The following is a 27,408-nucleotide window of genomic DNA, read 5'->3' on the forward strand; positions in this document are numbered from 1 at the left end:
TTTGAAAAATGGGCACCTTCCATATCCAAGATCGTTTACAAAGGAACACCCCAGGTGCGTAAGTGGATACAGCAGACCGAAATTAAGCACGGGAATTTTCAGGTGCTCCTGACCACCTACGAATATATCATTAAAGACCGGCCGGTACTGAGCAAAATTAAGTGGCTGTATTTGATCATCGATGAGGGTCACCGTATGAAAAATGTGAACTCTAAACTGGCGACGGTGTTGGCCCAGTATTACTTTTCGCGCTATCGGCTGATTTTGACCGGAACACCGCTTCAGGTAGGAAATCCTGCCATTGGTCGGATAACTTTTCGAGCCCACTTATATTATCTTTCTTGTCCATTGTAGAACAACTTGCCAGAGCTCTGGGCTTTGCTCAACTTCATTCTCCCCAAGGTGTTCAATTCCGTGCAGAGTTTTGACGAATGGTTCAACAAGCCTTTTGCAAATTCAAATGAGACCAAAATGGAATTGAATGAAGAGGAAAAGCTGCTCATTATCCGTCGGTTACATAAGGTAAGCGGATGTCTAGTCTTGTCGTCGAGATGGATGATGCTCACGGCGGACCCTGAATCGACAACTAGGTGTTGCGACCATTCCTCCTGCGACGTCTCAAGAAGGACGTGGAGGCAGAGCTACCTGACAAGGTTGAGCGCGTGATCAAGTGCAAATTCTCTGCCCTCCAAACCAAATTGTACCAGCAAATGAAAAAGCACGGGATGTTTTTCATGAAGAGCGAAAAGGGGTAAATCTCGAAACACTCTTATTGCTTTATATAGGCCGCGTATTAAAATGTATTTTTTTTTCCCGATTCTGCCACCCTTTCCAGCCGAACGGGGGTCAAAGGGCTTAACAACACCATCATGCAGCTGCGTAAAATTTGCAACCACCCATTCGTGTTTGACGACGTGGAAAACGCGGTCAACCCGACTCGCCTGAGTAACGCGCTCCTCTATCGAGTGTCGGGCAAATTCGAGCTTCTAGATAGAATATTGCCCAAGTTAAAAGCCACAGGGCATCGGGTGAGTGGAACTTTTTTGCGCTTAGAGATAAGGGCTGGAAACCATGGTGCTATGACTATTTTTGTTCACAGGTTCTGATTTTCTTCCAAATGACCCAAATCATGACGATCATGGAGGACTACCTCAATTGGAAAGGGATGCGCTACCTCCGGCTAGACGGCTCCACCAAGGCGGAGGATCGGTCCGGCCTCCTCAAGCTCTTCAATGCCCCCGACTCGGACTACTTCATCTTCCTCCTTAGTACGCGTGCGGGAGGGCTGGGCCTCAACCTGCAAACGGCGGACACCGTGATCATTTTTGACTCGGATTGGAATCCGCATCAAGACTTGCAGGCTCAGGATCGCGCGCACCGTATCGGGCAGACCAAGGAGGTGAGGATTCTGAGGCTGATCACGGAGAAGAGTGTGGAAGAAACCATCTTAGCCCGAGCACAGTACAAGCTGGACTTGGACGGAAAGGTCATCCAGGCGGGGAAATTCGACAACAAGAGTACCGCGGAGGAGCGCGAGGCTTTCCTGGTTTGTGTCTAATGTCACCAACTCCTACTCCTGTTTACTCATCCCTGCTTACACGCTCTTGTGCTGTTCAATGTATCTAGAGATCCCTGCTGGAGGCGGATGGGGAGGACAATCAGGATTTCGAGGAGGATCTGACGGACGAAGATATCAACGACATAGTGGCACGGAACGATGAGGAGGTAGATGTGTTCCGTCGCATTGATGCCGAGCGCCGAGAGGAAGAGGAGCGATTCGGCCGAGAGCAGGGAAGAAAATATGAGCGGCTGATACAGGACGACGAGCTGCCCGAGGTGTTACGGGGCGAGGTGGAGGATCATGTGGGCGACAAGGATCTCGCGCAGGAGCTGGGGCGCGGGCAAAGAGCAAGGGGAGAGGTGCGCTATGATGATGGGCTGACGGAACGGCAGTTTTTGAAGGTGAGAGCTCCGGAAACATAGCATCCTAATGGTTAGGGTGATTGACTCTAACTGGCTGGTATTAGGCCGTGGAGAACGAAAATCTCGAGTTTGATGCCGCCGTCTCACAGGTGATGGAGCGCAAGCGCAAGCGCCAAGAGAGCGTAAAGCGAGTGCGTATCCACACCTCTGTCGATTCCATCACCTCCACCCCTTCACCCACCACCACCTCCGATCATCCCTCCGCATCCCTAGGCGTCACGCCGAGCTCCACCGATGACGCGACCTATAATTCGCCCACCCCCGTCTCCTATGTAGCGCCTCAGACGAAGAAGCGCGGAAGGAAGCCGAAAGAGGAGCGGGCTGATGCTTACCAGAAGCTCTCGAAGCGGCAGAAAAAGAGCGAAAAACCGGCCATGACGGGACCGGACCCACTAAGTCCGGACCTCCGCGAGAGAATGACCCAGCTCTTCGAGGCCTGTTACCGAGCGGTGCTGGACTGCCGGGCCGAAGGGTAACTATGCACTCCGTTTCACTGCTTTACACTCTGTGCTCACAAGTTTTCGGCTCTCCTTGTTTAGGGGTCGAAAGCGGAGCGATCTTTTCCTCGAGCTCCCCTCCCGCGTCGACTACCCCTCCTACTACCATATCATTCGCGAGCCCATCGCGATGGACACCATCTGGCGGCGCATCCATACACCCTATTACCGCAGCGTGGAGGAGTTTTGTGGCGATTTCCGACGGATGTTCGAGAACGCCCGCACCTTTAACCAGGAGGGGTCGTGGGTGTACGTGGATGCGGTGGAGATGGAGCGGGTGTTCGACCGGAGATTGCGCGAGCTAAGCGAGGGAATTCCCGGAGAGGAGGGCGAAGCGGGCCTCGACGGAGATGAGGAGGAGTATTCCGACTATTAATCCCTGGTCGGGAGTCGATTCCGCTTTGCATTGCAAGTCCACTGTTTTAATATATATATTTAGACACTTTTGGGTAATAAACGATTTTCATGTATTTCCTCGGATCACTTTTCCGTAAAAAAACCAAAAAAAAACGAAAAAGGAAACTGGTGGTTGCGTGGGGTGGAGAAGAAGCATGTGTGTGAATGAAAAATGGATCACTGGCAAATGGAAGAGGTCTAATGAGAAGGGGAGGAAAGAAGGAAATAAAGTAAAAAAAAAGTCGGTTCAACCAGAGGAACCCGAGGAATAATACAAAACATTAAAAAAGAGGAATAAGCGAAATAGATCATGGAAGAGATAATAAATATTAAATAGGATAAATAAAGGTGATAAAAAACAAGCGAAAAGTGCAATTATATCTCAGCCTTGGCCTCCAACGCCTCCTTGGACAAGGGACGATACCGGATAAAGATCACAAACACGGCGGCAATTCCCCACATGATCAGCACTCCGCGGAAGACCCACTGGAGCGCGCCGATGTAGGCCTGGAGCACGCGCGCTTGGACGTCGGGGGGGAGAGAGGCCACGTAGGACAGATTGTTCTTGACGGCTTCGATGGAGAGGTTTGGAATCTCGGCGAGCGAGGTGGTGATTTGATTGTTGATGAGGGCCCCGCCGATGGCAATACCGAAGGACATACCCCTAGAGAGAGATAACCATGGCATGATTAGAATACGTGCCAGGAGAAGAGTAGAGTAAAGAGAAGCAACTTACAGAGTTCGGAAGAACATGCCAGAGGAGGTGGCAACGGGAATACTATTCGGGGAGGGGAGGAGAGAGGAAAGACGAGGTTAGCGCTGGCACAGCCCAGCTAGGGTCCAAAGTTGCACACTTACTCTTTGGGTTCGACTGCAATTTGGGTGGCAAGGAGCAGGTTCTGCACCTCGAAGCCGAGCCCGAAGCCCACGATGACGGTGTAGCCGATCTGCATCGCATCGCTCGTGTGCTCGTTGAAAGTCGTGACGAGTCCGGCGCCAAGGAGCATGAATACAAAGCCAGCCCAGATGAAGGGGCGCAGCTTCTTGGTGTAGCTGACGGCGAAGCCGCAGATGATGTTGACGGCGATCAGGACGAGCGAGAGCGGGAGAGTCTTCAGACCAGAGCCGGTGGCCGATGCGCCGAGCAGCTGGAAGTAGAGCGAGTACTACGCAAGAGGGCAGCCGGTGAGTGAGCGAAACCGGGAAACGACAGGGCCAACACACTTACATAGAAGAAGCCCAGGAAGAAGCCGATTCCAAAGAAGAAGTTCACCACAGACAGGACGACGTAGTCCCTGTTCTTGAAGAGCCGCAGCGGGAGCACGGGCTCCGCGGCGAACTTCCACTCCACAAACACAAACACTCCGATCAGCAGGACACCGACGATGAACAGCACGATGACGACGGGCGAGTTCCACGCGAACTCATTGCCGCCGAAGCTGATGGCGAGCATCAGGCACACGGTGAGGGCGATGATGGCGAGCGAGCCGAGGAAGTCGATGCGCTTGAACTTGGAGAGCAGCGAGCCCTTGGGGCTTGGCAGCCGGAGCGTGAAAAAGATCATGAGCAGCGCTACCGCTCCGATGGGAAGGTTCACGTAGAAGCACCAGCGCCAGCTGAGTCTGTCGGTGAACACGCCCCCCAGCAGCGGGCCAATGATGGAGGCGACGGTGAACGCGGCCCCAATCAGGCCCTGGTACTTGCCCTGTTCCTCGGGAGTGGTGATGTCTGGGAAACACAAAAGGGGATTTAGTATGTGGGTTTCCTTATTTGGAAGGTCGTGCATGCAAAGCGTTACCGGCCAAGATAATGAGGGCGAGGCCGAAAAGCCCTCCGCCGCCGATGCCCTGGATGGCGCGGAAGATGATGAGCATGATCATGCTATTGGCGGCGCCACAAACGGCGCTTGCGGCAAGGAAGACGACGACGCAGAACAGAAAGGTCGGCTTGCGCCCGAAGATGTCGGAGAGTGAGCCGTAGAGCGGCTGGAAGGCGGTGAAGGTGATTTGGAAGGCCGTTCCGACTAACAAGGGGAGCGAAGAGGTTAGTGGAAATGAAGCGCAAATGAAAAGGGGCTCTCGTCATTACCCCAGGCGTATAGCGACAGGGCATCAAACCTAACAGAATGAGACAATTAGCATTCCCATGACTTGCATGAGAGAAGGAGGGAGAGGGGTACGTACTCAGAGGCAAGGCGGGGCAGAGCCGTGGTCACGATAGTCTGGTCGAGGGCGGCAAGCAGCACGGAGAGACACAAACTGGCGCAAATGAGGATGACGATTTTGGTGGGAAGTTTGGTTTGCGATGGCAGCGGGGGTTTCTCGGCCTCCTCTTTGGAAAGGCTCTTTTCCAGGTCGGCGCCAGCGACCGCGTCGGGATAGCTGTTGGAGGTGACGGTCTGCTCGTCCTCCTCGGTCCCAGTGAGTTTGGGGTCGGCGGGATGCTTCGGCGAGGGTGACATTGGGATGGGGTGGGTTGGAATGCTGAGAGGTTTTTGGGCGGGAGTGCGGGATCGATCAATTTATAGGGTTTCCTTTCAAGCTCCTCTCCCTCGGCTTAACTCATCCCTGCTGTCAGATCCTCGGTGCTACACAATGAATCATTCTGAACAGCGTGTTTTGTTTGAACCAAACCAAGTCCCTTTCCTCCCCCACCCCGGCTTGTGGCTTTGGCCAGCGCATGGATCCCAGTGTGGAGTGGCCGACCAGGCCGTGGAAGCTCAATTGCGCCCATATCGCAAATTCTTAGCAACAATGCCATAAGGCGATACATTATTAAGAGCCTTATTAATCTTGGCCAGGCTGGTCGCTTCCTTCCGTTGTCCTACCCTGTATCGACAAACTCAGACCACTTTCAGAATTTATCCGACCGCCTCGGCCTTTGCCAACCCGACGTGGGATATCTCTCCCTCTTTCGATCCTCATCTGACTCATTTCTTGAAGCTCATTGGGCCGCCCTCCGCATATCCCCCGGATTGGAATTGCCCCCTTCCGTCAGGTCATATAAGGGAACAACCAGGCACGGTTTTCTCCGGTCCATGTTTACCCGGCCAATCCGGAGCAAGGCCCATACTATTTACCCTGCTCAACCTAGGTTTGCTAGCCGAGAAGTTTCTAGGATGATGCACGCGCCGGCGAATGAATATAGAAACTTGTATCTGATTCAGGCAACCATGTGCCTATTCGCCAAGAGGAGCAGCCAGCCCTCCTCTTCGGGGCGAGGCCTAGACGATCTCTCCATCCTTCTCTACCAGCTTGGTCATCACACTATGTAAATCGAAGCTATCCCATGCCTTTGATTTATAATGGGCCCTCGTGGGATACTTTCAATGGTTGGGGATCGCGTGTTGCATAAAACAAAATTAAAATGGGGAAGAAATATTAAAACCCAAAAACAAAAGCAGGCATAGTAGCTTCTCTTTTTTGGCATATTCCCTATTTTGTATACGCGCGTATTCGCCGTAGAGCATCGCTGTTAGGACTTCTAAAAGCAAGTCAATAACGGTCCATACCTTAGATTCTACAATGAGACCGCCAGCCTAGTCAGTTAGGCTCGGTCGAGTAGGTATGGGCTTTCGAGAGAAGGGGATTTGGGGGATTTGCTCTGCAATATGCAAAAACGAAGAGATAACATCGGAAAAACGTTCATGCTTGACACGCGGTGGATCGACATGAGAAGGGAATGTAAAGCATACGGTTCGCGCTTAATTCAAAAATATTCCAACGCTCTACATCTCCATAGGAGCCTGTACGACCTTCTTCGATAATGGTCGGGATCTGATCAGCAGCGTCAGCCCACCGGAAATTGACCAAGCAATTAACCCTCCCGAGAAGACCCATTGCAATGCGTTGATGTAGGCCTTAAATACGAGGCCCTGAAGCTTTGGGTGGAGCCTTGTTATATAGGCAAGGTCATTCTTCACGGACTCGATGGAGAGGCCTGGGATGCCAACAAGATGAGAAGCCAAGAGATTGTTGAGCAACGCGCCACCGACAGCTATTCCAAACGACAAGCCACTGGACATGGGGGCAAGCTTTAGTATATTGCCACATGGACACTGATGGCATAGGGTATGCCTACAGAGTTCTAAAGAACATGCCGGAGGAGGTAGCAACAGCAATGCTAATTCAATGAAATGCAAAACAATGAGATATAGCAGCAGGCACAAAAATTTGGAAGGAAAGCCTCCGCCCTCTTACTCTTTCGGCTCCACCGCAATCTGCATCGCCAGCACCGAATTCTGAATTTCGAAGCCGATACCCAACCCGACGATGACGGTGTATCCAATCTGCGTCGCAACTGTGGTGGTCTCGTTCCAGGTCGTGGTCATGGCTGCCCCGCACAACACGAAGACAAACCCGAACCAGATATAAGGTCACAGGATTTTGGTATAGGGGACAGCGAATCCACAAGTGATGTTGACGACAATGAGAACCAGGGACATGGGTAGAAACCGGAGCCCAGAATGGGTGGCAGAGGCACCAAGAAGTTGAAAGTAGAACGAGTACTAGAGGTGAAAGTCAAGAGTCAGTATATAATGAGCGAGATATTCCGCCAATACGATGGCCCATGGTTACATAGAAAAACCCCATGAAAAATTCAAGCCCGAAGAAGTTAACGACCGAGAGGATGGCAAAGTCCGCGTCTCTGAAAAGCCGCAGAGAGAGCACGGGCTCCGCTGCAAGCTTGCTTTCAATCAAATAAAAGACCCCGAACAGCGAGAGTCCAGCCACGAAAAGCGCAATGACTACGGGCGAGTTCCATTGGAACTCGTTGCCCCCAAAGCTGATGCCAAGCAATAAACAAACGGTAAGGGCTATGATGACGACCAAGCCCATAATATCAATTCGTTTCAGCTTGGATGTTAGAGAGCCAGTTGGGGCAGGGAGGCGAAGGACCAAGATGATCATGAGGATGGCGACGATGCCAATGGGCAGGTTCACGTAGAAGCACCACCGCCACGAGAGTTTATCCGTGAACACTCCCCCGAGAAGCGGACCTATGATGGAGGCAACCGTAAAGGCAGCACCAAGCAATCCCTGGTATTTGCTTAATTCCTCGGGAGTAATTATATCTGATAGAAACAAAGAGTATGGGAAAAAGTGAATGATGCTGTGAGCGCATCGCAAGATATCTTGATTACCAGACAAGATAATCAAAGCGAGGCCAAATAGCCCCCCTCCACCGATGCCTTGGATCGCACGAAACATGATAAGCGCCACCATGCTCTTAATCGCTCTGCAAAGCGCGCTGGCAACGAGAAAAACAACGACGCAAAAGAGAAAAGTGGTTTTTGACAGCATGGCGCATCTCAGGGAAGAATTGCGTTGGCAAGGCTTATCCTTAGAGGCGCAAAATGTCATACTAAAGGAGCATGAGAAGGCGGGGAGGCGCAAGAGCTACTCTTCAGCACAGAGGAAGTAGTTAGCATGGTGTAAAGCAAATGACGTCCCCCCTTTCCTTACCCTCGCCGCGGCAATCGCTAATTTCCTCGCGAACCAATATTCACAAGAAAAATAGGCGGACTTCTGCCATTTATATCGCTCAGCTATAGGGGAGCCGCAGACAATCCATCCATTCCATCTTGATTCACCCGTCGCTAGGTTCCTCAAGGGGGTAAACGGATTGGCTTCCCCAATGAACCTGGCGGAAGACCGTATCGATATCACAATTCTGGAACACCTCAGGGGAACACCCAACAACGAGCTATCCTTACGCAATCTTACTCACAAGCTGGCATGTCTCTTGGCGGTATTCACCTTCTCTAGAGTATCCGATCCAACACGCATATATCTCAAGTCGATTACGGTTGTGGAAAGAGAGGATATTGGCACCAAAAGAAACGAGGAGGAAATGTCGCATCATAAAGCCTTTTCACGCCCATCGATTCCCGGATCCCAACCTCTGCCCGGTAGAGAGTTTCATTGAATGTAGGAGACGCTGGCACGAACAAGGTGAACTGCGACACGGTTCAGAGGTGTTCCTCTGCCCTGGAATTGCTCGCCCAGCGAGGCCCGCTACTATTTCGCGGCGGATCAAAACGATCTTCGCAATTGCCTCAACCAATGCAAGAGCCCACGACGCTCGTAGGACAGGTGCCACCCTCGCTCTAAGAAGCTTCAAAGTAGACAAATTGGTTGCAATAGGGAATTATTCCTCCACTTTTACTTTCGATTATACTACCGCAGGGATAGAGCAGTTAATGCCAACATCTCGGGCGCACTTCTCTCCTTAGGACTCGAGGAAGCACGCTAGGGCCCTCTGGATCACCGTGAAGTATGGACTGCTGACGTAGTCCGCATTCTATTTTAACACTAAACCTAGCGTATGCGACGGCTTAATTTAAATGGAATAGGCAGTCAGTAGTCCATGCTTCACGATCCCACCCCTCATCTTTTTTTTTAAAAAGCTAATTTTGTTTTTTTTATTTTATTATTTAAGTTTATTATTTTCTCCCCCCCCTTCTTGGGACGGTCGAAGAAACATCTCTTTGGGAAGTTAAGATTTATAGCAAAATCATGTTTAAACTCGTACGATTTTATATCTTCCTTTTTTCTTATCTCTAGTCTTTATACCAGCTCATTTTATCCAATAAATCGGCTTCATCATCGTGAAGCAGGGCTGCTGACGTAGTCCGCATTCTATTTTATATCTTTCCATTCTCCTTTGTTAAAATGACCATTATCTCAATTTCCGAGCCCAAATCCCGTATGTTCAAAGATCGAGATGAAATCATCTGATTCTGTTTAATTTTTTAAATAGGGACAGTTTGTAGCGAAAGTAATTTGCGAGTTTGGGACTCCTATTTTTCTCTTTATATTTTTACTATTAATATTATAGTAAACTATAGGAGTCCGAAAGTCGCAAATTTCTTTCGTTACACAATTAATGTTTTAGGATCTTGGTTTTACTTTCGTATTTTATTTTTGTTATTATCTTTATTTATTAATAACATTTTTCTCGACTCATTACACTAGGGATAAGACGAAATGCTAACCAGGTCCGCCTTTTTATATAAATAATTATTTTCCAATGTTATTCAAACAATACTTGCTTACGTTTCTTTCTGGGCTCTTCCATAATCATTCGTGGTTTTTGTCTAGTGGCGAAAGACTTTCTGTTTTACATTTTCCGTGTCCTCAGGAGATCTCTAAAAATCTTTTAAAAATACATTCATATTCAATAACATTAGCTCATTAACTATAAAAAGACAAGAAAAAATATGAATGAGTATAAGTATGTAAATCAATGCGAATTTGAAAAATGCTTACAATTCATTTTGTACGAAATGTAGTTAATTTAAAAAATAACCAGGGTAATAGCGAAAGTATCTGGATTAAAAAGCACTTCGATCGCACTAAAATTACATTACCACGAGCAAGGAGCCACAACGAACAGCACGCGCTATTGCACATGATAAACATTCCGTCATGTCCATGTGGTAGCTAACCATGCGTCGACTCGCAGCACACAGCGCAGCTAACAAATGTCCACGCGAGTTCCCATACACAGGTACTACTGCTAACTGTCCCGCCCATGTGTGGAGCGCAAGTGGATGCATCATTTCACAATATTCTGGGACTGGGCTAGTGACTTCATTGTGGTTACAAGGCTTCCCAACAATGGATGAGAAGCTCTGAATTGGCGCTAGTAATTTCTTACTATGCTTTAGCCCAACCATTACCAAGATGCCTGAACCTGCCCTGACAAAATATGCACACACTCCATCCGTCTCATCGCTATTATATAGATCTCGTTTGGTTATATTGCGTCCCCGTCCATGAAATACTTCCGGCCAATCGATATTAGGCTGAACTGTTCCTTCTATACAGAAAATTTTGTCTACACTGGCCACTATAATATGCTCACGTATAGTCCGGGGGTCAAGTTTGATCCACTCATGGTCAATATAACCATCTAGATTGTGCACGTTTGGACGGCGCCATATAAAGCCGGTTGCCACTCCACTAGAAATCATCCAACTCCACAGATGGGTTTGTTGCAGGCTCTGCCGATAGCCCAGCTCTGGGGGAGCATACAAAACGCTCAAGTCTCCTCTTCTCTCAGCCCTTCGTAGCGAATCACAAGTTTGATGGTTTAATTTTGCATGGTCTTTCACTTTTAAACCACTGTCGCTTGACAGAAGGTTAATGGCTACTTCTTGAGCAGCTTTAATGCACTCTCCTGTTACAGACATCGAGCCCCACTGAAGAGCATTTTTTTCTCAACCATGCCTGCTGAAAGCCCTGCAATAAAGGAGGTGCATCTTGGGTGAGACGCTTAACTAAGTATTCCCACGTTTCGTCATACAAGCCAAGACCTATCTCTGCTATATTCATTGCTGATGACAGATCGGCTTTGCGCCATAGATCGTAGTAGTGAGTCCACCATTCAAAATCGCGATTATGAGTGCGATTACCAATTACACTGTATTTATAGTCTAAGTCGCTAAAGTATGAAACTGTAGAATTTGATTGCATGATAACTTCATCAAAAAAATCTTGGTTGCACCCTTATGGATAACAAGGAAATTTTGAAGTTATTAACACAATTTAATTAAATATTAAGCAATATATCTAAACCTCTGAGAAAGATATATAAAAGGGCGTAGCAATTCAGAGTAGAAGAGAACTAGGAGATAGGCTGCGGACTTCGTCAGCAGTCCAGGTTTCACGGCGATGAAGTCGATTTATTGGATAAAATGAGCTGGTACAAAGAGAAAAGAAAACAATCCACAAACAAACAATAAAGTAAAAAAAAGGCTTTAGCTATAAAATAGATGTTCAAAACTATAGGAAGGATTCCCTCAAGATGATATCTCTTTGGTTGTAACAGTTTCTAGGACAGTTAATGGTTCGGATTCTTAATGAATATATGAAAACTGGTCTTATTCAATTGAGAAAGTGGACAAAGCTGGGCAAAAACAGGCCATGAACATTAAACAGAGATCAAGGAACTTTCCAAGATCTTGGAGAAATCTCTTCCGAAGTCACATCCTATTAAATGTGAATTTAATTATTCCCTTTTAGTATATTTCAAACCCGATTGATAAAAATAAAATAACTATAATACAAAGATAATATATAACGCCACAATCTTGAATTCTATGGTTTACATTGTTTTTATAAATGGTAGAGTCTATATGCTTTCAGAACATTATTCCTGAATATCACCATTATATTAGTTACTATAGGAGTGCAAAAATTATAATTTCAGGCATATATGCCTTTAAAGACCACTAATACGTTGAGTGCAGCTAACATTATTTGACTATTATTCCTAAAGCTCAGCACAATGTCTTCTAGTGCCAGAACGACGTGAGTTTGCCAACTGAAGGAATTATGGCAGCAGTAATACTATTATACTATTAGTATCAGCACAGTTGGCTGAAGCTTGTAAAGTATCTAATGGGTGTAATTACATGCAAATCCAAGATTCTGTCTCTGCCATAGCGGAAACAGTAGTGACTGGATGCCTTGTGCTAGTGACCGGACGACCTCTATTCATTGGGGTCACTATCGCAATCGTCCAGGCAGTTAAGTTCATATTTAACTTATCTAATCTGGGGCTCAAAGACGCAGCGGAATTGTCACTTGGGGCCAGCACCTGTCTAGTTATAGCTATTACTGGTACTGCGTGTAGTGGACATCGCAAGTTAAAAGCAGCACACGCCACTAGGGATCTGCTAGAAGAAATTAGTGACACCAACAAGGATATTATATCAGTAACGCGAGAAGCAGCTGAACAGGTGGATTTTTGGTGTGGTGAAGCAGGCATGACCGTGCGAATATTGAGTGCCTTCGGAACAGTCAATCAACACGGATTGCATTACCATGTTTCTAGACCCACAAACAGCCATACTGCTGCGGCCGCAAAAGAGCAGGCGACGGAATACTTGATCGTGCGACCGTGGGTAACGGGATGGCAGCGTTCGTTTGAAGGCTGGTCGGTGACGATTGCACTCGGGTTGACCATTCTGCAAGCATTACTTGCTGCATTATTCCACCAAAAATGGGAGTCTTTACCTGCCACATTGGGTCCAGTGGCACCTATTGAATCCACAATGTTTCTATGTCGTGCACAACAGGATATCGAGTCCCTCAACGCGCCTTCTGATCTCTATTACAGTGGAATATTCTCCGAGGTGGCCACTGTTACCTTCGGAATTATCTGGACGATATTGGAGTTAAATTCAAAGGAACTAGCCGATAAGTGGTACATACCTCTGATCATTTATATAATTTTAACTGCCGCCACATTATTCTGGTGGTATTGCAAGAAACCAAGTAGTTCAGTCCTGACACCTCCTTGGAGACCAATGGATGTAAAGAAGTCCTTTCGGGTAATTTATCAATGAGGCGTGACGAAATCTGCTTCTCCTATTCATGAAACACGCCAGCCTAGCCCGTGTCATTCCCAGGAGACCTTCGTTACAGCTGTAGTAGACCAGTAGACTTGCACAAAAAATATAAGCAATTTGCAGTTTCGATGAGAATTAGGTTACGATGGCGTATTGGATTTAACGTCTTTCAAAATCGACATATATACTAGTATTATTGAGTATTGGAAACTACCATAGTTTTTTTGCTTGTTAATTAGGTTTATAAGTATTTATTATAGCAATATTATAAAAAGTTGACCTTCTGTTTAGCAATAAAGTAAGTATTCTAGGTTTTCGCGTCCGGTGCATCAACAATACGCTGCCCTTCTTATCTGTAAAACAAATGGTTCGAGGTTGTGTAGGCTAAATTAAAATAAATAATACAGTAGGCAAGTAAGAAGTCGGGGTTGAAAAAAATGCTTGGTACGACATATTGAAAAAATCTTATATTTAACATAGGAAAAATGTAAAGTTCCCTATATTTAAATTAACTAATTTGGAAAGCATTTATTACTTAGAAACACTCGATAACTGGAGTGACGAAGCAACCCTTCCTCTCTCCCAATCCGCTCTTTCCCTCCTCCCCTCCTCCCCTCCTCCTTACTTCATACCTTTCACCAAATACCCAATCACTATATACATCTAATTTACCCTTTATTCCCCCCTTTTCTTATTTCATTGTAATCATTAAACTCTTGTAAGCTACGGAAACTAATAAAAGTCTCCGTTGATTGATCAAAAAAATTTTTTTTAAAATATATGAAAATATTTATTGAATTATTGATTAGAAATATTTACTTTTTAATGCTTTACCAGCATTAAAAATTAGTGGATGTTTATCTTTCTGCAATCTATTATTTCGACCCTTTCTGGAGTTCGCATTTTTTTCTTGTGGCTACTTGCGCACCCTTTTTCAGCTATTGCATCGATTAGTATGACAGCACCACTTGATATACTATCTCTTTCGCGCTTTCACTGAATCTGTCCCCACTAATGCGATTCGTGCTTTCCTAAAGCGTAATGCATAACCTCGAATGCTCATATCTAAACATAAAGGAAAGTTAGTTAAAGTCGACTGTTTAGCAAACAAAAAAGCTTTTACAAATTGTATTTTAACAGTACAAATATTTCGCCTTTCATATTTATTCTCCTTAGTATACTAAGGACCGGGCGGCACGGGCAAGATACGAGAAGTCATTCCTCGCATTCCAACGCAGTGCAAGTGAAAGTAAATCTTCTGTTACTATTTGACAACAATTGTAAGTGTTTGTTGTCGCCAACCAGGGGGATATTAAGGATATAGCTTAAAAGTATCTGTTTCGGAACTACGAAGTGGTCGATCCGGCTAGTGGGCCCGACTGTCCAATCTGGCAGGCTATCCGCGCAACTACCGCGGTCCCTACTCTCTTAGAAGAGATCACTATTGGTAAGAGACTCGGATGTTTGTTCAAGCAACTCTTTGCTACAATCACTTGGTTTTTGAGTCACTATACGGAATTCATTGCATGAGAGGTGGCAGCAAATATTTCGACGGAGGGATAGGTGCAAACAATCCTGCAAAGTTCGCTCTCTCCGAAGCCGAAAAGTGCTGGCCCGAAGCCAAAGTCCGCTGCCTGCTATCGCTCGGAACAGGGACGGAATAAGCTGCTCCCAAATTTTCTTGAGATACTTGACTGAATGGGGAACAATCGAATAAACAACTCCCACTCCAAAAACAAAGCGAGCAATAAAGCATTAATCAAGAGAATATTCCTTCAGTAAATTTCTATTAGAATTTAGTTTACTCTTAATCGTTTCCGGCTTTTTAGCGCCCAAAGTTGTTTTGGATTTTTTATGGAGTCGGCTGAATCCACGGTTGGAACTAACTAGGTTAAAGGTTTTATTTCTTCATTTCAAGGTTGCTTGGAAGCAATCAACGATGGCAGTACCCTGGAGTAACAAATTTTGGTAGATTTTTTCTTTTATAAATGGGCCTATAGACTGGAGATATTCAAGGTTTATCAATCAAAATCATTTCGGCTTAATTCTTAATTTCTTGTAGAAATAATTAAATATTTGGGTCCAAATTCATCATGAAACAGATGGGTAGCAATAATACCGAAGATTCTCACACAATGGAATACGATGGAAACCAAGAGGCTTCCAGCTTCGAAGGATATTCAAACGGTTCCCGAAATTAAACGACGTCTATCTCGGGTTGTGTTGCTTGCATGAAATCTCAATAAGAATGGTTTACGTAACCTGTTGATGAAGTTGTCATTGTGATTCTATAGACTGGTGCATTTGAGTTGGAATTTGAAATGGAAAGTAGGAAATGGGGATCAAAAGGAGTGTAATTAAATAAAATTTATACCAGAATCTAAGAGGAAATTGGTTGAACCTGAAAATACCACCCCGCCCTCTTGACAGTCATCTTTGGATTTCTCACCTTGCGTTTCTTAGAATGTTTATGTGCATTATTTTGTTTACAGATGACTGGTAATGTGGAGGAAATTCCTGGCCAAGATAGAGGTTTAGAAGCGGCTGATTCCTCAGAAAATAGGTTAATTTTAATTGCTAGTGAGCCAAAACCTTTCCCACTCAAAAGTTTCCTCCTATTTCGAACACTTTTGTAGATCCCTCTATTCTGCTAATTAGAGGTGATTTTGGTACTAGGGGGTCCAAAAGTGGAAGATAGAGACTACTAATGCCATGATTTTTAATTTGAACCAAATTTATTTTAAGTATTTACGTACAGTATTGTTGTGCTTATAAATAGAAAATCCTGATATGCTTGATTATCTTGTTTTTTGAATAGTTCAGCTCTTTGTTTCTGGTACCTACTCCTAAATCCCTCTTTTGTATTTACTCTTATTTTAATATAGGAATCCAGGAGTCGCAAATTACTTCTGTAGCAGCCATCACAACCAGGTTGTTTGGAGGTATGTTATCATAACACTAGCGGTATGATAACGGATATATATACAGTATATGGAGTAATCTACCTATCACTACTTAGGAAGAAAAGAGGTTATGCTTATGATTTCCAAAATGAAGAGGCAAGAAAAGGAGTATTCATTGCACCAGAAATGAAGGTATTTGGATGTAAAGAATTGGTAGAGATGTTGTTCTCAAAGGAAGAACATAACATTATTGATATACGGTGTTATCTAGGCCAGTCAAATTCGTCATCCTTATATTCTTTAATTTTTTGTTTTATTCATATGAATAAAGATTCCTGTATGCATGCAGGAATCTTCATATTATAGAGAGGTCAGTGTGGGGTGAAAACTCTCAGCTCAACAAAAACTTACCCGATGTATCCGAGTTTTGAGGACAATCCATGGCCATCTAGCAAGCGAATCAGTTTCCAGCCTGCCTCGAGGGTTTGGTTTCCAACGACTCTCAGAAGGATCACGATATTCGCCTAAGGCACGTGACTGCCCTTTCGGGGTTTCTGGAATTTTCAGGCGAGGCATGTATTAGACACATAATTCACAGGAGGCATGATTGGAGACGGAGAGAGTCGAGGTCTTGGACCAAGCTCCTCGTCCATGACTGGCGGCCTGCCTTCATCTATCGGCCTGGAACCCCAAGGAAAATTGCATCCTGGTGCCGGGCAGGGATCGGCGAATCATCCTCGCTCGGGCGGAAGCTAATTCTTCGTATTGACGGATGCGAGCGTCTTATAAATCCGATTCCAACCTTCCTAGTTTGGAACCCGTCTATTATTTTTAGTATGAAAATTCCTGGGCCCGGGTTCATTCCTATTCTCTTCTTGTTCTTGGCCATCGTTGCCCTTCCAACCGTTCTAATTTTCATGCAAGTGAATTGAGAGCTAGCCGTTACGTATCTTCATCATTGCTATTTATTTGCTTTCGGTCGTTCTTTCATTGTCACCCCCCACCGCATTAGTCATGCTATCATCGATCCGCCCATCTCATTCCCTTCATCGCTACCGCATCCCATTCATAGCATTCCGACGCCTTTACAATACTCAAGAGCTCACGCCCACATCCCTCTCTTCACCTCCCCCTCCTCCTCCACTCCTTCCCCGCCATCCTTCGCCATCCCATGCTCCTCCCAATGTTGCGCACAAGCCCAGCTCTGCAAAACCTCCGGCATCCAATGTTGCCCGCCCCACTTATCGCCTCTCTCCCATGAACATCCCGACCGCCCCAGAGTTTGGCCTGAATCAGAACATTCCAGTCGATGAGGCGTTTAAGCAGCAGCTGCGGGATATCGTGCTCCACTTTAAGGCTCCCATACGATATGCGTTTGCCTATGGCAGTGGCGTGTTCCGTCAAGTGGGATATGATGGCAAGGTGGGTATCCCTCTTCCTATTTGTCTTTTTTTGGACCCGTTTTCATGATTGCATCTTTGGCCAGAAACAACCCATGCTCGACTTCATGTTCGCCGTATCCCATCCCGAGCATTGGCATGCCATCAATATGCAGCAGCATAAGAGCCACTACTCGTCCGTCCGGCTCTTTGGCAGCAAGGCCGTGAGCATTTTGCAGGATTGGATGGGGGCCCACGTCTACTTCAACCCCTATGTGAAAGTCAACGGCATGGTAATTTGGCCAAGTTTATTCAAATGCTCCTTTTTTTAGTTCATGCTACAACCCGTTTCTCATTCAACCTATGCGTGTGTAGATGATCAAGTATGGCGTGGTGTCCATCGATAGATTATGCAGCGATCTTATTGATTGGGAAACCCTCTTTCTCGCGGGCCGCCTGCACAAGCCAATCAAGATTCTTCGCGACGACGCCCGAGTGCGACTTGCGAACCAGGTCAACCTGACAAGCGCCATCCGCGTGGCCCTTCTGATGCTGCCCGAGCGCTTCACGGCTGAGGAGCTCTTTATGACGATAGCCGGCCTCTCGTATCATGGTAAGGAGCAAGCTTTCTTGTTTGAGGGGGAATTTTGGTGAGAGATTGAACGGCATTGGGTGGCTGAACAAATAGGTGATTTCCGCATGAGGTTGGGAGAGGGCCCGAACAAAGTGCGCAATATTGTTTCCGCTCAACTTGACAACTTTCACCGGCTGTACTCGCCCATCATTGAGGATCTGCCCAACTTGACCATGGCGCGGGGTGGGATTTTGCAGGTAGGTCCCGGACGCGATTGTTTGTTTTCTCGCTTTCTTTGTGATTGACGGCTTGTGGCCCCCCTCCCCCGTTAATAGCAGGATGGAAATCCACGGGTGCGCTCGCTCATGCTGCAGAAGCTCCCTCGGGTGCTGCTCTCGCACGTCAAGGAGCGGCACCGCCTGCACCTGCAGTCGCTCGGCAAGTCATGGTCGGAGGAGGAGCCGGGGGCGATGCAGGCCTTGGCAGCCGAACCGCTGCTGAAGAAGCACCTCATGGACGGTAAGCTATCCGAGTGCAGATGGATGCAATGCAATGCAATGTCGAGGCCGCCATGCTAAACAATTCTCTTTTCTTGTAGCAATAGAGGCCATTGCCAGCGCACCCACGCTCTCCCAGTCCTTTAAGGGGGTTCTCACGGCCGGACCCGTGCGGGCCTCGCGCTATGCCTACGACAAGGTCAACACGTGGTGGGGCAGCTAGGGTTGGGCCCGTGTTGTTGCTGTGGGCCCCCCGCCCTCCCGCATTTGTTGTTTTCATTTCCATTTGTCTTCCGCGAGGGACCAGTGGCCTCGAGCGCTTCTGACGGGCGCATTTGTTTTATTTGTGTGTGTGTTTTCCTGTACAAATTCGAGCTTGAATCCAATTTGAGACTTGTTTGTTTGAAGTGAAACTTTATGACCTAGTCTACGCCGGTCACAGCGGCTGATGGGGAGCAGCCCGCTGCCATTGGTCAAGGAGATTATGCAACCAAAATTCTCATTAGGCTGTAGCTCATTTTTTTTTTAAGGGCGGCCGGCCTATAAACGAACGAAGCACAACAGTCTCCAAAGGATCGGGGATGGTCACTTCTCATCGCAGAAAGCCAATCCATCACTAAAGCCCTCCCGCTCAGCATACCTGAACCCCCTCTTATCAGCCTACTGTAAGCTTAGCCTAGTCTTGTCGTCACTTATCATGGTAAGCCCTCTTGCCGAGCCTGGCCTAGTCCGGCCCCCATTGATTCTAGGCCTTTCCGAGATTAATCCTCTGCCGCTTCTCTTCACTTCCCCTTCCCTCTCCCCATTGGCCTGCAGGGTTCGGATCAGAGACGCGCTCTCAAGAACCGCGTCTACCAGCGAGCCTACCGTGAGCGCCGCTCCAACTATGTTAAGGACATGGAGCAACGCCTCCAGCTGTACGAAAAGGGCGAGAGCCGTCGCCTCCTTGACTGGCAGCTGTTTGCTCGCCGGCTGCACGACGAAAATAAGCAGCTCCGCACCCTCGTGAAGCAAATGGTCCACGAATGGGAGAGCAGAGTGGACGAGCCTCTTCCCATTGCTATTCCTGCGTTCTTGGAGGAAAAGCCGGTGATGCCGCCGCCAATTCTTGTCGAAAATGAATTGCAGCCTGGATCGGACAGGAATGAGCTCCCTAATTCAGCATTAGCTGCACCATTCCCAATGGAGGCGTCGAGAAGTGCCACGCTTTCTGTACCAATGGTTCCCAACAAATCCAATGGCGAGAATCCGAGCCAAAAGTACTTTCCCCTTGTTGCGGCTCCCCAGCCCCCGCCAATCGCGATTCCAATGGTCAAGGAAATAGTGCCCAAACAGATGCCCGTCATGGAGTCGACGGGTTCGCAAAATAACTCATCTCTCGCAGCAATCAAGGCACCCTGCGGCTCATCCTCGACTTGCTGCGGTAAACCCCAGGGGCCTTTGCCCTGGTCCATCCCCCTGATTCCCCCAGAAATGCAGCCCAACCCAATCTGCTCCCCTCAAAAAGCTTGCGGCACCGCGTCCTGCTCACCATCCCCCGCCGCTCACCCACTGCCCAATTTTACGACTCCATATTCGGCTGCCCGCCAAGTCGTGGCCAAAGAGTGCGAACCGCCGCCTCTCCCCAATTTCACACCGGCCTCCGGGTCAATACTTCCCGCAGTCAGCCCTCCCTCCTCTTCTGCCACCTTCTCCTTCTCCTCCCCCACCTCCTCCTCCTCCTCTTTTTCCCCCCCTTGCTCGCCCTCCTCCTGCACTCGTCCCATTGGCAACGGATCTGACACGGTAGCCCCGGCGAACCCTGCCCCTGTTCATCTCCTACCGCCGCTTGAACATCTTCCCAATGTTGCGTGCGCCGACTCGATGTCCGACTGTCATGGCTCCCTCTTCTGCCGATTGCTGAACTATGTCGCCTGCTTTGCTAACCCACGCGCAGGTTGCTCGGTGGAGCAAATCCTGGCCACCCAAATCTTTGTTACTGACCCGGTGACGGGCGAGCTTCAAATGGCCATGGCCAACGACCAGACCGCGCGGAGCGACTCCGACGACAGCGACGACGAGGAGTATGAGCTGGTGGAGGCCTGCAAGCCCGCCAGCCAGTGCTGTCCCGGCAGCGCCTGTGCCCCGACCTCGTGCGGTCCCACCGAACTCGCCCCATGCATCCCCAAGAAATTGGACTGCAAGCAGGCGTACGAGGTGTTACGCTCCCATCCCCGGTTCCCGGAGGCCGCCCTCGAATGGCTATGTTGGGCTTTGAGAGAAAAGACGGTGTGCTCGCAAGAGGGGCCGGTGGTGCGCATCAGCGCGCTGAAAAAAGTTTTATCGCAGCTCGACTTGAATGATAAGCCGAGCACTTTATAGAACAAGCCCATTCCCTTTGCTGGAGGGGAGGGGACGGAACGAGAGGAACTGATTTGATCCGATAGTCTTTGCTAATTATTTATTTCCTTTACGATCTGTACAATAGCATAATATGTATAAAGCTTGTTGGTGTTTCACTATTCTTTCCCACCACAGAGCCATCCATGTGCACTCTTTTTTAGTTTCTTTGAAGTTTGCCTTCTCTTTTGCTCTGCTCCACTGTTTAGCTGATAATTAAACCCCTACCACTAGGATGGTCACCTAGAGATAGTTTTGCAAAGGACCCATTCACACGTTATGAGTGCTAAAAACAGTAAGACAAGCCAGCCCTCGCTTCCTTTCTTCCCTGGCCGATGGCCACTTCTATCAGGGTTGGTCTTCGGTTTTGGGCTTGCCAAATGCTCTATGGAAGCACAGGTTAACTTGATTTTAGACATGTTTTCCTGTTGTTGTTTTGCAAACTCTCTTTGGGGACAGGAATCTACCCCAGGAGGCACTGGACCATGCGACCGTGCCGATCGGTGCAACGGATTGCGTTAACTGTGTCTCCATCGAGGGGTTTGCTCACGGGGAAGTAGAAGCCGCACATTCGGAACGCGACGCCGAGCAAGAGGCTTGAGAGCGGGGGTGGGAGAGGCGTCTTTTTGTCAGGTTGAAATGCGGGCGGATTTCAAGCAAAGGTGGAGGGGGCTGAAGATTGGGGCGTGGGCTGGACATCAGCAGGATCTGTAGGGTTGCCCAAGTGGGGTCTTTCTAGCTTTTGAGCTCTCTCCCTTTCCATCTTAGCTAAGGGAACATCGTGCTTGTTTGCCATTGCCAAGGAAAGCGGTGACCCCCGTATAGAATGCATTGTCATGCCCGTGCTGTCCAGTACGGGCAGTCAGTTTCGGCTCCAACGACTTCAATCATATCGGCTACCGTTGGATTTCCCGATGGCTGGCCATTCGGCAGCGCTTGATGTCCCGTAACACATCGGACCAAACGCGGAAAATGGTACGAAGGGAAGGTGCCATTGGCAAGGCTGCCAAGTCTGTCTAGTTATGAGCATGCTGGAAAGAAATTGTGATACGACTTGGCAGAGAATCATTTTGAAGGAGAGGAGCAAGGTGTTAGTGCTTTTGGTTTGGCGGATAGACCAGCATTTCCAGGACCATGAAGTAGTTGCACCCTTATTTCGATGCAATCACGCAACCTTGGATTACTCAGAATCTCCCTAACCAAAAATGTCAAATTAGTAGAAATTGACCATATTTGGGCAATTTATAACTGAATTTCCAAAAATTTCATCGTAGTTTAATATGGTAGACCCAGTCTTTATACACTGGGAATTTCTAAACGAAACCTACAACTGGGTTTTGGGCCGAGATAAAATTAGCAGTGTGAGAAAAGAATAGGATACGAGAGGGTGGCAAGTAAGCGATTTGGATGTGTAGGGAGCAGGGTTGGAGAACTTGGCCGGCCGTACCAGATATTTTCACGAGCTGCGAGCCTCGAAAGGGGTGGGAGCGGCGCCTAAAGTCGACTATTTCGTCAAGGTGCCTTTGGAAAATTATCAATATGACTTTATCCCTAGGATGGAATTCCTGGATGTTTCAGCGGTGAGCCAATAGGTTGGACATGTCTAAGGGGTCTGACCTTTACTCATTGTCCGGCTATCTTTTTTCGTGTTCTATTTCGGAACTTTGTCCAGTCCAACCATATTTCAGTTTTGATGTTTTGCATCTTTTTTTGTCATATATATAAATGTATGGGTTCGGGTGGGGGGAAAAGCTTGTCTCCAACTTTTTTTTTCATTGCTTTCCTCCTTTTATTTTAACTCACAAGAAAATGTCCCGCGATGCAGAGGACAGCCATGATTGGCACACGCTGTCAGTAGACGAAGTCGCTACCACTCTTCACACATCGCTTAGCGAGGGGCTCTCATCGGCCGAGGTGTCCGCTCGCCTAGCTAAATATGGCGTCAACGAGCTGAGCTCCAATGAGGGCCCTACCTGGGTCAAGGTGTTGCTCCGTCAGCTCCTAGATGTCATGAATTGGATGTTCATTGCGATCGGCGTCGTTTGCTATGTCCTGATGGATTTTGCGGCCGGATCCGTCCTCATTTTCATCGCCATCCTCAATCTCGCCCTCACCTTTTCTCAGGAATATGCCGCCGAGCAAACCCTCGCCGCCCTCCGAAATCTATCGTCTCCTGTGGCCGATGTCGTGCGGGATGGTAAAGAGCAGACGGTGGCCAGCCGTGACATCGTCCCCGGAGATATCCTTCTTGTCAAGGAGGGTGACTCCGTGGCTGCAGACGCGCGACTCTTCTATATCTCCAACCTTGAACTTGACGAGGCGCTACTGACGGGCGAATCTATACCAGTCCAAAAACAATTGATAACGCTGAAACAACCAGGTATGTACCGAGTCTATTTCTAATGCAGTGGAGGGAAGGGATAAGAAAAACGAGCAAGCGCTAATTCTGAATGCTCCCCTATAACAGACGAACCTCTTGGAGACCGCATCAATATGGTCTACAGCTCTTCCATTGTTGCCAAGGGCCGCGGCAGAGCGATCGTGACCGCCACCGGCATGCATACCGAAATCGGCAAGGTCGCAACGAAACTCAGCGAGACCAGCGACAACGACCGCACGCGTATTCAGAAAAGCCTCGACAAAATGTACATAATTCTACTCATTGCGGCGTTGCTCTTTGTCTTTATCGTGTTCGCGTCCGTGAAGTTCACCGCTAGCTATGATGTAACTATGTACGCCATGGCAGCGGCGCTTTCCGTGCTTCCGGCCGGGTTGACTACCGTTCTCACCGTCACCCTCGTGGTGGGAGGTCAGAAGATGACGCAGCAAAAGGCCATCGTCCGTAAGCTAAAAGTTTTGGAAACGCTCGGGTCCGTCACCCATATCTTCTCTGATAAAACGGGGACCCTCACTCTCGCAAAAATGGTGGTGACCCGCTTCTGGACCCCTAAGGAGGGCTATTTCTACGCGACCCCGAATGGCCTCGCTCCGGAGGGCGACATCTATCGCACGCGCGATTTCTCGGATAAAGTAGTCGATCCATCCAACGGCGAGTTAGTCGATAAGGCAGCCTTGTCAGCCGACCTCGAGCAAATGGTCCTCTGTGCAGCGCTCTGCAACATGTCGAGCATCCATCGGAAGGATTCGAGCAGCGAGAGTGAAATGGCAGAGGAGAAAGACGAAAAAGAGTCCCAGAGTACGGGTTCAGATGATTGGATATCAAATGGGGCGCCTACCGAAGTCGCCCTTCAAGTGTTTGCCCACAAGTTTAACATGGGAAAACCCGATCTGACCAAGAGGGGTTGGGAACTCTTGTTCGAGTACCAGTTCGACTCGACCATCAAGCGCATGTCGACCCTCTATCTAAACCGACCGAACAGCCAGCTAATGTTATTTACAAAGGGCGCGACGGAACGCATTCTGCCGATCTGCACCAACCTGGACGAGGAAGCGAAGGCAAGTGTGTTCGAGACAGTTGAGAAGCTGGCCTCCGATGGACTGCGTGTCATGGCCATGGCATGTCGCAAGGTGGATCTGCCTGTGAACGAGGTACACAATCACCTAAAGAAGCTGTCTCGTGACGACATGGAATGCGGTCTCGAGTTCCTCGGCCTCACTGGTATCTATGATCCTCCGCGACCCGAATCCCGCCCGGCCATCCAGGAGGCGCATCGTGCTGGCATCTCCGTCCATATGCTGACAGGAGATCACGAAATTACAGCCGTGGCCATCGCCAAGGAGATCAACATTCTTAACGAAAAGACCATGTCTGCTGAGCAGATCAGGGCACTCGTCATGACGGGTGCGCAATTCGACGCCATGTCGATCGAGGACATCGACAAGCTGGAGCGACTCCCGCTCGTCATTGCGCGCTGCTCGCCCGACACAAAGGTTAAGATGATCCAGGCATCCGCACGCCGACGTAACATTTCAGCCATGACGGGCGACGGGGTCAATGATTCTCCTTCGCTTCGTATTGCCGACGTGGGCATCGCAATGGGTAAAAACGGCAGCGACGTTGCGAAACAAGCCTCCGATATCATTCTGAGTGACGACAACTTTGCGACGATCTTGCGGGCCATCGCCGAGGGCCGACGAATTTACCAGAACATACAGAGATTCCTTCTCTACTACTGGATCTGTGTGGCTGCTCTCGCCGTGATGATACTTCTTGGCCTGGTGGTGCGCGACCCGGAAAACAAGGTCATTGCCCCATTGTCTACCCTGCAGATGATTTTCTTATACGTTGCCATCACTCCACCCGCCGGTGCCCTCAGTGTTCAGCCCGCCTCCAAGACAGTCATGCAAGAGCCACCACGGCCCCCCACCGAGAGCATTTTCAATCGCGAAATATTGCTTGATACCCTGGTCTATACATCCGGCATGGTAGCCCTCAGCGCCATTGCTTACTTTGTTCCGCTCTACGCCGTCGGTCACGGATTGACTGGTGTCAATTGCGACGCTATCTATGAACAAGGCCCTTGCGATCCGATCTACCGGGCACGCAGCTCATTGCTCGTCACTGTTTTGTTTGGTCTGCTCATTATCATGGTCCACTGCCGGAGTTATCGCCAAGTGGAGTGGGACTTGGCAGGCATTTCAAAAACACTACGATCGCGCGTGGTGATTGGCACATTCTGCTTCGACCTGATCTCTGTTCTCATTCTCTTGTATGTCCCTGAGGTTGCTATCAAAGGCTTTCATATGCTGGGTATCTCCTGGGAATGGGGGTTGGCACTAGGCCTAGATATCTTCTTTATTGCGTTTGGCGAATTCTACAAGCTCATCAAACGCAAGACCCTGAAACCCCTCGAAAACCGGCCGGGTTATGATTTTGCAGCGGTGTAGAGACAAGAGCAAGTTTTGTTTTATTGATAGACTGTGTTATATTGTATACTTGTGCATATTAGAATGCGTGCTTTTATATATAAATTGCTTGTGGTTCTGCTTTTGCGAATGAATCAACTGAAGCCTAGTGTAGAAGCAGGACGCTAGACAACTGGGGGACCTAAGACTCTTCTTAACCATGCTCTTCATTGCTCTTAATTTTAATAAATATAAAAATTACTAATTCGAAAGAAATAACCAAGTTTGAATCACTCTTTAATATAGAGTGTTTTTTTAAGGTAGAAAAAATTAATCGAATTTTGATTAATTTTCCAATTATTTTTCTTTTATTGAATTTCTTCCATTAAAATGAACACTCATTCAATTTCACCTGTGCATCACAATATATATACAGTATATCATGCTAAATATAAAATTGGATAATGAGATTTAAAATATGTTTATTTACTGTGATTAACTCCAATATTCTTAACACTGGCAATTTATATCAATTTGTCTTTTATTTTTGAAATAGAGGGGTTTTATCAAAAAAATGTTAAATCTCTCGAAATATATCAATGCTGTAGTCGAACTACAGCATTGATATATTTCGAGAGTGAAATCTATTTAGTATTTTATTTCTTTGAGAGCCTGGAATTTGGAGAAGCTTCAATTCTTTTCCAAATATGATCCTGGGGTCTAGGATAATTTTTTTGTATAGAGGTTGCAATTGAATTGAAAACTCTGGAGAAGCATTAAATAAAAAAACCGTAGATTATTCAATTTTCAAAAACTGCACCTTGGTGGCACTGAAGTGTCAATCGCTAATTTCCTGGCAAGCCAATACGCACAGGGAAAATCGGCGGATTCCTGCCATCTATATCGCTCAGCCATCGGGGAACTGCAGACAAGCCATCCATATCTCGATTCCATCGTCTCTAGATTCCTTAGGATAGTAGACAGATTGGCGCCCCCTTTAAACCTGGCAGAAGACCCTATCGACATCACCCCGATTCTGGAACATCTCAGAGGAACGCCCAACACTGAACTATCCCTGCGCAACCTTACTTACAAGTTGGCATGGCTCCTGGCGGTAGTCACCTTTTCTAGCACGCATGGACCTTCAGTCGATCGCGGTCGGCGAAACAATGATGAAGGGGAAGATAATAGCACCGAAGGAACGAGAAGGAATCGGCGCATCATAAAACCCATCCATGTCCATCGATTCCCAGACCCCAACCTCTGTCCAGTAGAGTGCTTCATTGAATATAGGAGGCGCTGGCAAGAGCAGGATAAACTGCAACAAGGCTCAGAGGTATTCCTCTGCCCTGGAATTGCTCGCCCTGCGAGGCCCGCAACGATTTCGCGATGAATCAAAACAATCTTAGCAATCACCTCACCCGACGCAAGAGCCCACGACGCGCGGAAAACAGGGGCCACCCTCGCTCTACGAAGATTCAATGTAGACACAGTGGTCACAATAGGGAATCGGTCTTCCGCCACCACTTTCGACCTATACTACCGCAGGGATAGAGCTGTAAATGCCGATATCTCGGGCGCGCTTCTCTCCTTAGAACTCGAGGAACCGCGCTAGGGCCCTCTGGATCATCGTG

General features: G+C 47.8%; 13 protein-coding genes across 13 annotated transcripts; 9 read left to right on the forward strand and 4 right to left on the reverse strand.

The window, feature by feature from the left end:
* Positions 1-195: 195 nt before the first annotated feature.
* VTP21DRAFT_1049 (uncharacterized protein) lies at positions 196-2,856 on the forward strand (the record flags this gene model as incomplete). The annotated part of the gene is made up of 8 exons (XM_069389831.1): positions 196-285; positions 355-522; positions 591-751; positions 836-1,028; positions 1,100-1,546; positions 1,627-1,962; positions 2,028-2,455; positions 2,523-2,856. 8 exons carry the CDS (start codon positions 196-198, stop codon positions 2,854-2,856), a joined length of 2,157 nt encoding a protein of 718 aa, XP_069251938.1.
* Positions 2,857-3,251: 395 nt separating this feature from the next.
* On the reverse strand, positions 3,252-5,337 carry VTP21DRAFT_1050 (uncharacterized protein; the record flags this gene model as incomplete). Its single annotated transcript, XM_069389843.1, has 7 exons — positions 3,252-3,540; positions 3,613-3,654; positions 3,735-4,042; positions 4,105-4,604; positions 4,675-4,899; positions 4,965-4,993; positions 5,060-5,337. 7 exons carry the CDS (start codon positions 5,335-5,337, stop codon positions 3,252-3,254), a joined length of 1,671 nt encoding a protein of 556 aa, XP_069251939.1.
* Positions 5,338-6,603: 1,266 nt separating this feature from the next.
* On the reverse strand, positions 6,604-8,179 carry VTP21DRAFT_1051 (uncharacterized protein; the record flags this gene model as incomplete). The annotated part of the gene is made up of 5 exons (XM_069389854.1): positions 6,604-6,892; positions 6,957-6,998; positions 7,076-7,208; positions 7,287-7,383; positions 7,454-8,179. The coding sequence occupies 5 exons, from the start codon at positions 8,177-8,179 to the stop codon at positions 6,604-6,606; spliced, it is 1,287 nt and encodes a 428-aa protein (XP_069251940.1).
* Positions 8,180-8,513: 334 nt separating this feature from the next.
* VTP21DRAFT_1052 (uncharacterized protein) lies at positions 8,514-9,171 on the forward strand (the record flags this gene model as incomplete). The annotated part of the gene is made up of 3 exons (XM_069389865.1): positions 8,514-8,787; positions 8,852-9,000; positions 9,112-9,171. 3 exons carry the CDS (start codon positions 8,514-8,516, stop codon positions 9,169-9,171), a joined length of 483 nt encoding a protein of 160 aa, XP_069251941.1.
* A 1,068-nt stretch (positions 9,172-10,239) lies between these two features.
* VTP21DRAFT_1053 (uncharacterized protein) lies at positions 10,240-11,073 on the reverse strand (the record flags this gene model as incomplete). Its single annotated transcript, XM_069389876.1, has 1 exon — positions 10,240-11,073. The coding sequence occupies one exon, from the start codon at positions 11,071-11,073 to the stop codon at positions 10,240-10,242; it is 834 nt and encodes a 277-aa protein (XP_069251942.1).
* A 1,224-nt stretch (positions 11,074-12,297) lies between these two features.
* On the forward strand, positions 12,298-13,427 carry VTP21DRAFT_1054 (uncharacterized protein; the record flags this gene model as incomplete). The annotated part of the gene is made up of 2 exons (XM_069389887.1): positions 12,298-13,218; positions 13,281-13,427. 2 exons carry the CDS (start codon positions 12,298-12,300, stop codon positions 13,425-13,427), a joined length of 1,068 nt encoding a protein of 355 aa, XP_069251943.1.
* Positions 13,428-16,482: 3,055 nt separating this feature from the next.
* Positions 16,483-17,071, forward strand: VTP21DRAFT_1055 (uncharacterized protein; the record flags this gene model as incomplete). Its single annotated transcript, XM_069389898.1, has 2 exons — positions 16,483-16,509; positions 16,592-17,071. The coding sequence occupies 2 exons, from the start codon at positions 16,483-16,485 to the stop codon at positions 17,069-17,071; spliced, it is 507 nt and encodes a 168-aa protein (XP_069251944.1).
* Positions 17,072-17,153: 82 nt separating this feature from the next.
* On the forward strand, positions 17,154-18,812 carry VTP21DRAFT_1056 (uncharacterized protein; the record flags this gene model as incomplete). The annotated part of the gene is made up of 6 exons (XM_069389909.1): positions 17,154-17,561; positions 17,626-17,811; positions 17,894-18,131; positions 18,207-18,349; positions 18,428-18,611; positions 18,691-18,812. The coding sequence occupies 6 exons, from the start codon at positions 17,154-17,156 to the stop codon at positions 18,810-18,812; spliced, it is 1,281 nt and encodes a 426-aa protein (XP_069251945.1).
* Positions 18,813-19,286: 474 nt separating this feature from the next.
* On the forward strand, positions 19,287-20,950 carry VTP21DRAFT_1057 (uncharacterized protein; the record flags this gene model as incomplete). Its single annotated transcript, XM_069389920.1, has 2 exons — positions 19,287-19,289; positions 19,406-20,950. 2 exons carry the CDS (start codon positions 19,287-19,289, stop codon positions 20,948-20,950), a joined length of 1,548 nt encoding a protein of 515 aa, XP_069251946.1.
* A 297-nt stretch (positions 20,951-21,247) lies between these two features.
* VTP21DRAFT_1058 (uncharacterized protein) lies at positions 21,248-21,569 on the forward strand (the record flags this gene model as incomplete). The annotated part of the gene is made up of 2 exons (XM_069389931.1): positions 21,248-21,321; positions 21,428-21,569. 2 exons carry the CDS (start codon positions 21,248-21,250, stop codon positions 21,567-21,569), a joined length of 216 nt encoding a protein of 71 aa, XP_069251947.1.
* Positions 21,570-21,620: 51 nt separating this feature from the next.
* On the reverse strand, positions 21,621-21,963 carry VTP21DRAFT_1059 (uncharacterized protein; the record flags this gene model as incomplete). The annotated part of the gene is made up of 2 exons (XM_069389942.1): positions 21,621-21,813; positions 21,869-21,963. 2 exons carry the CDS (start codon positions 21,961-21,963, stop codon positions 21,621-21,623), a joined length of 288 nt encoding a protein of 95 aa, XP_069251948.1.
* An 814-nt stretch (positions 21,964-22,777) lies between these two features.
* VTP21DRAFT_1060 (uncharacterized protein) lies at positions 22,778-25,963 on the forward strand (the record flags this gene model as incomplete). The annotated part of the gene is made up of 3 exons (XM_069389954.1): positions 22,778-23,348; positions 23,436-25,812; positions 25,879-25,963. 3 exons carry the CDS (start codon positions 22,778-22,780, stop codon positions 25,961-25,963), a joined length of 3,033 nt encoding a protein of 1,010 aa, XP_069251949.1.
* A 518-nt stretch (positions 25,964-26,481) lies between these two features.
* VTP21DRAFT_1061 (uncharacterized protein) lies at positions 26,482-27,389 on the forward strand (the record flags this gene model as incomplete). The annotated part of the gene is made up of 3 exons (XM_069389965.1): positions 26,482-26,492; positions 26,570-27,120; positions 27,184-27,389. 3 exons carry the CDS (start codon positions 26,482-26,484, stop codon positions 27,387-27,389), a joined length of 768 nt encoding a protein of 255 aa, XP_069251950.1.
* Positions 27,390-27,408: the final 19 nt, after the last annotated feature.

Source organism: Calcarisporiella thermophila (assembly GCF_041956535.1).
Source record: "Calcarisporiella thermophila strain CBS 279.70 unplaced genomic scaffold VTP21scaffold_10, whole genome shotgun sequence".
NCBI lineage: Eukaryota > Fungi > Calcarisporiellomycota > Calcarisporiellomycetes > Calcarisporiellales > Calcarisporiellaceae > Calcarisporiella > Calcarisporiella thermophila.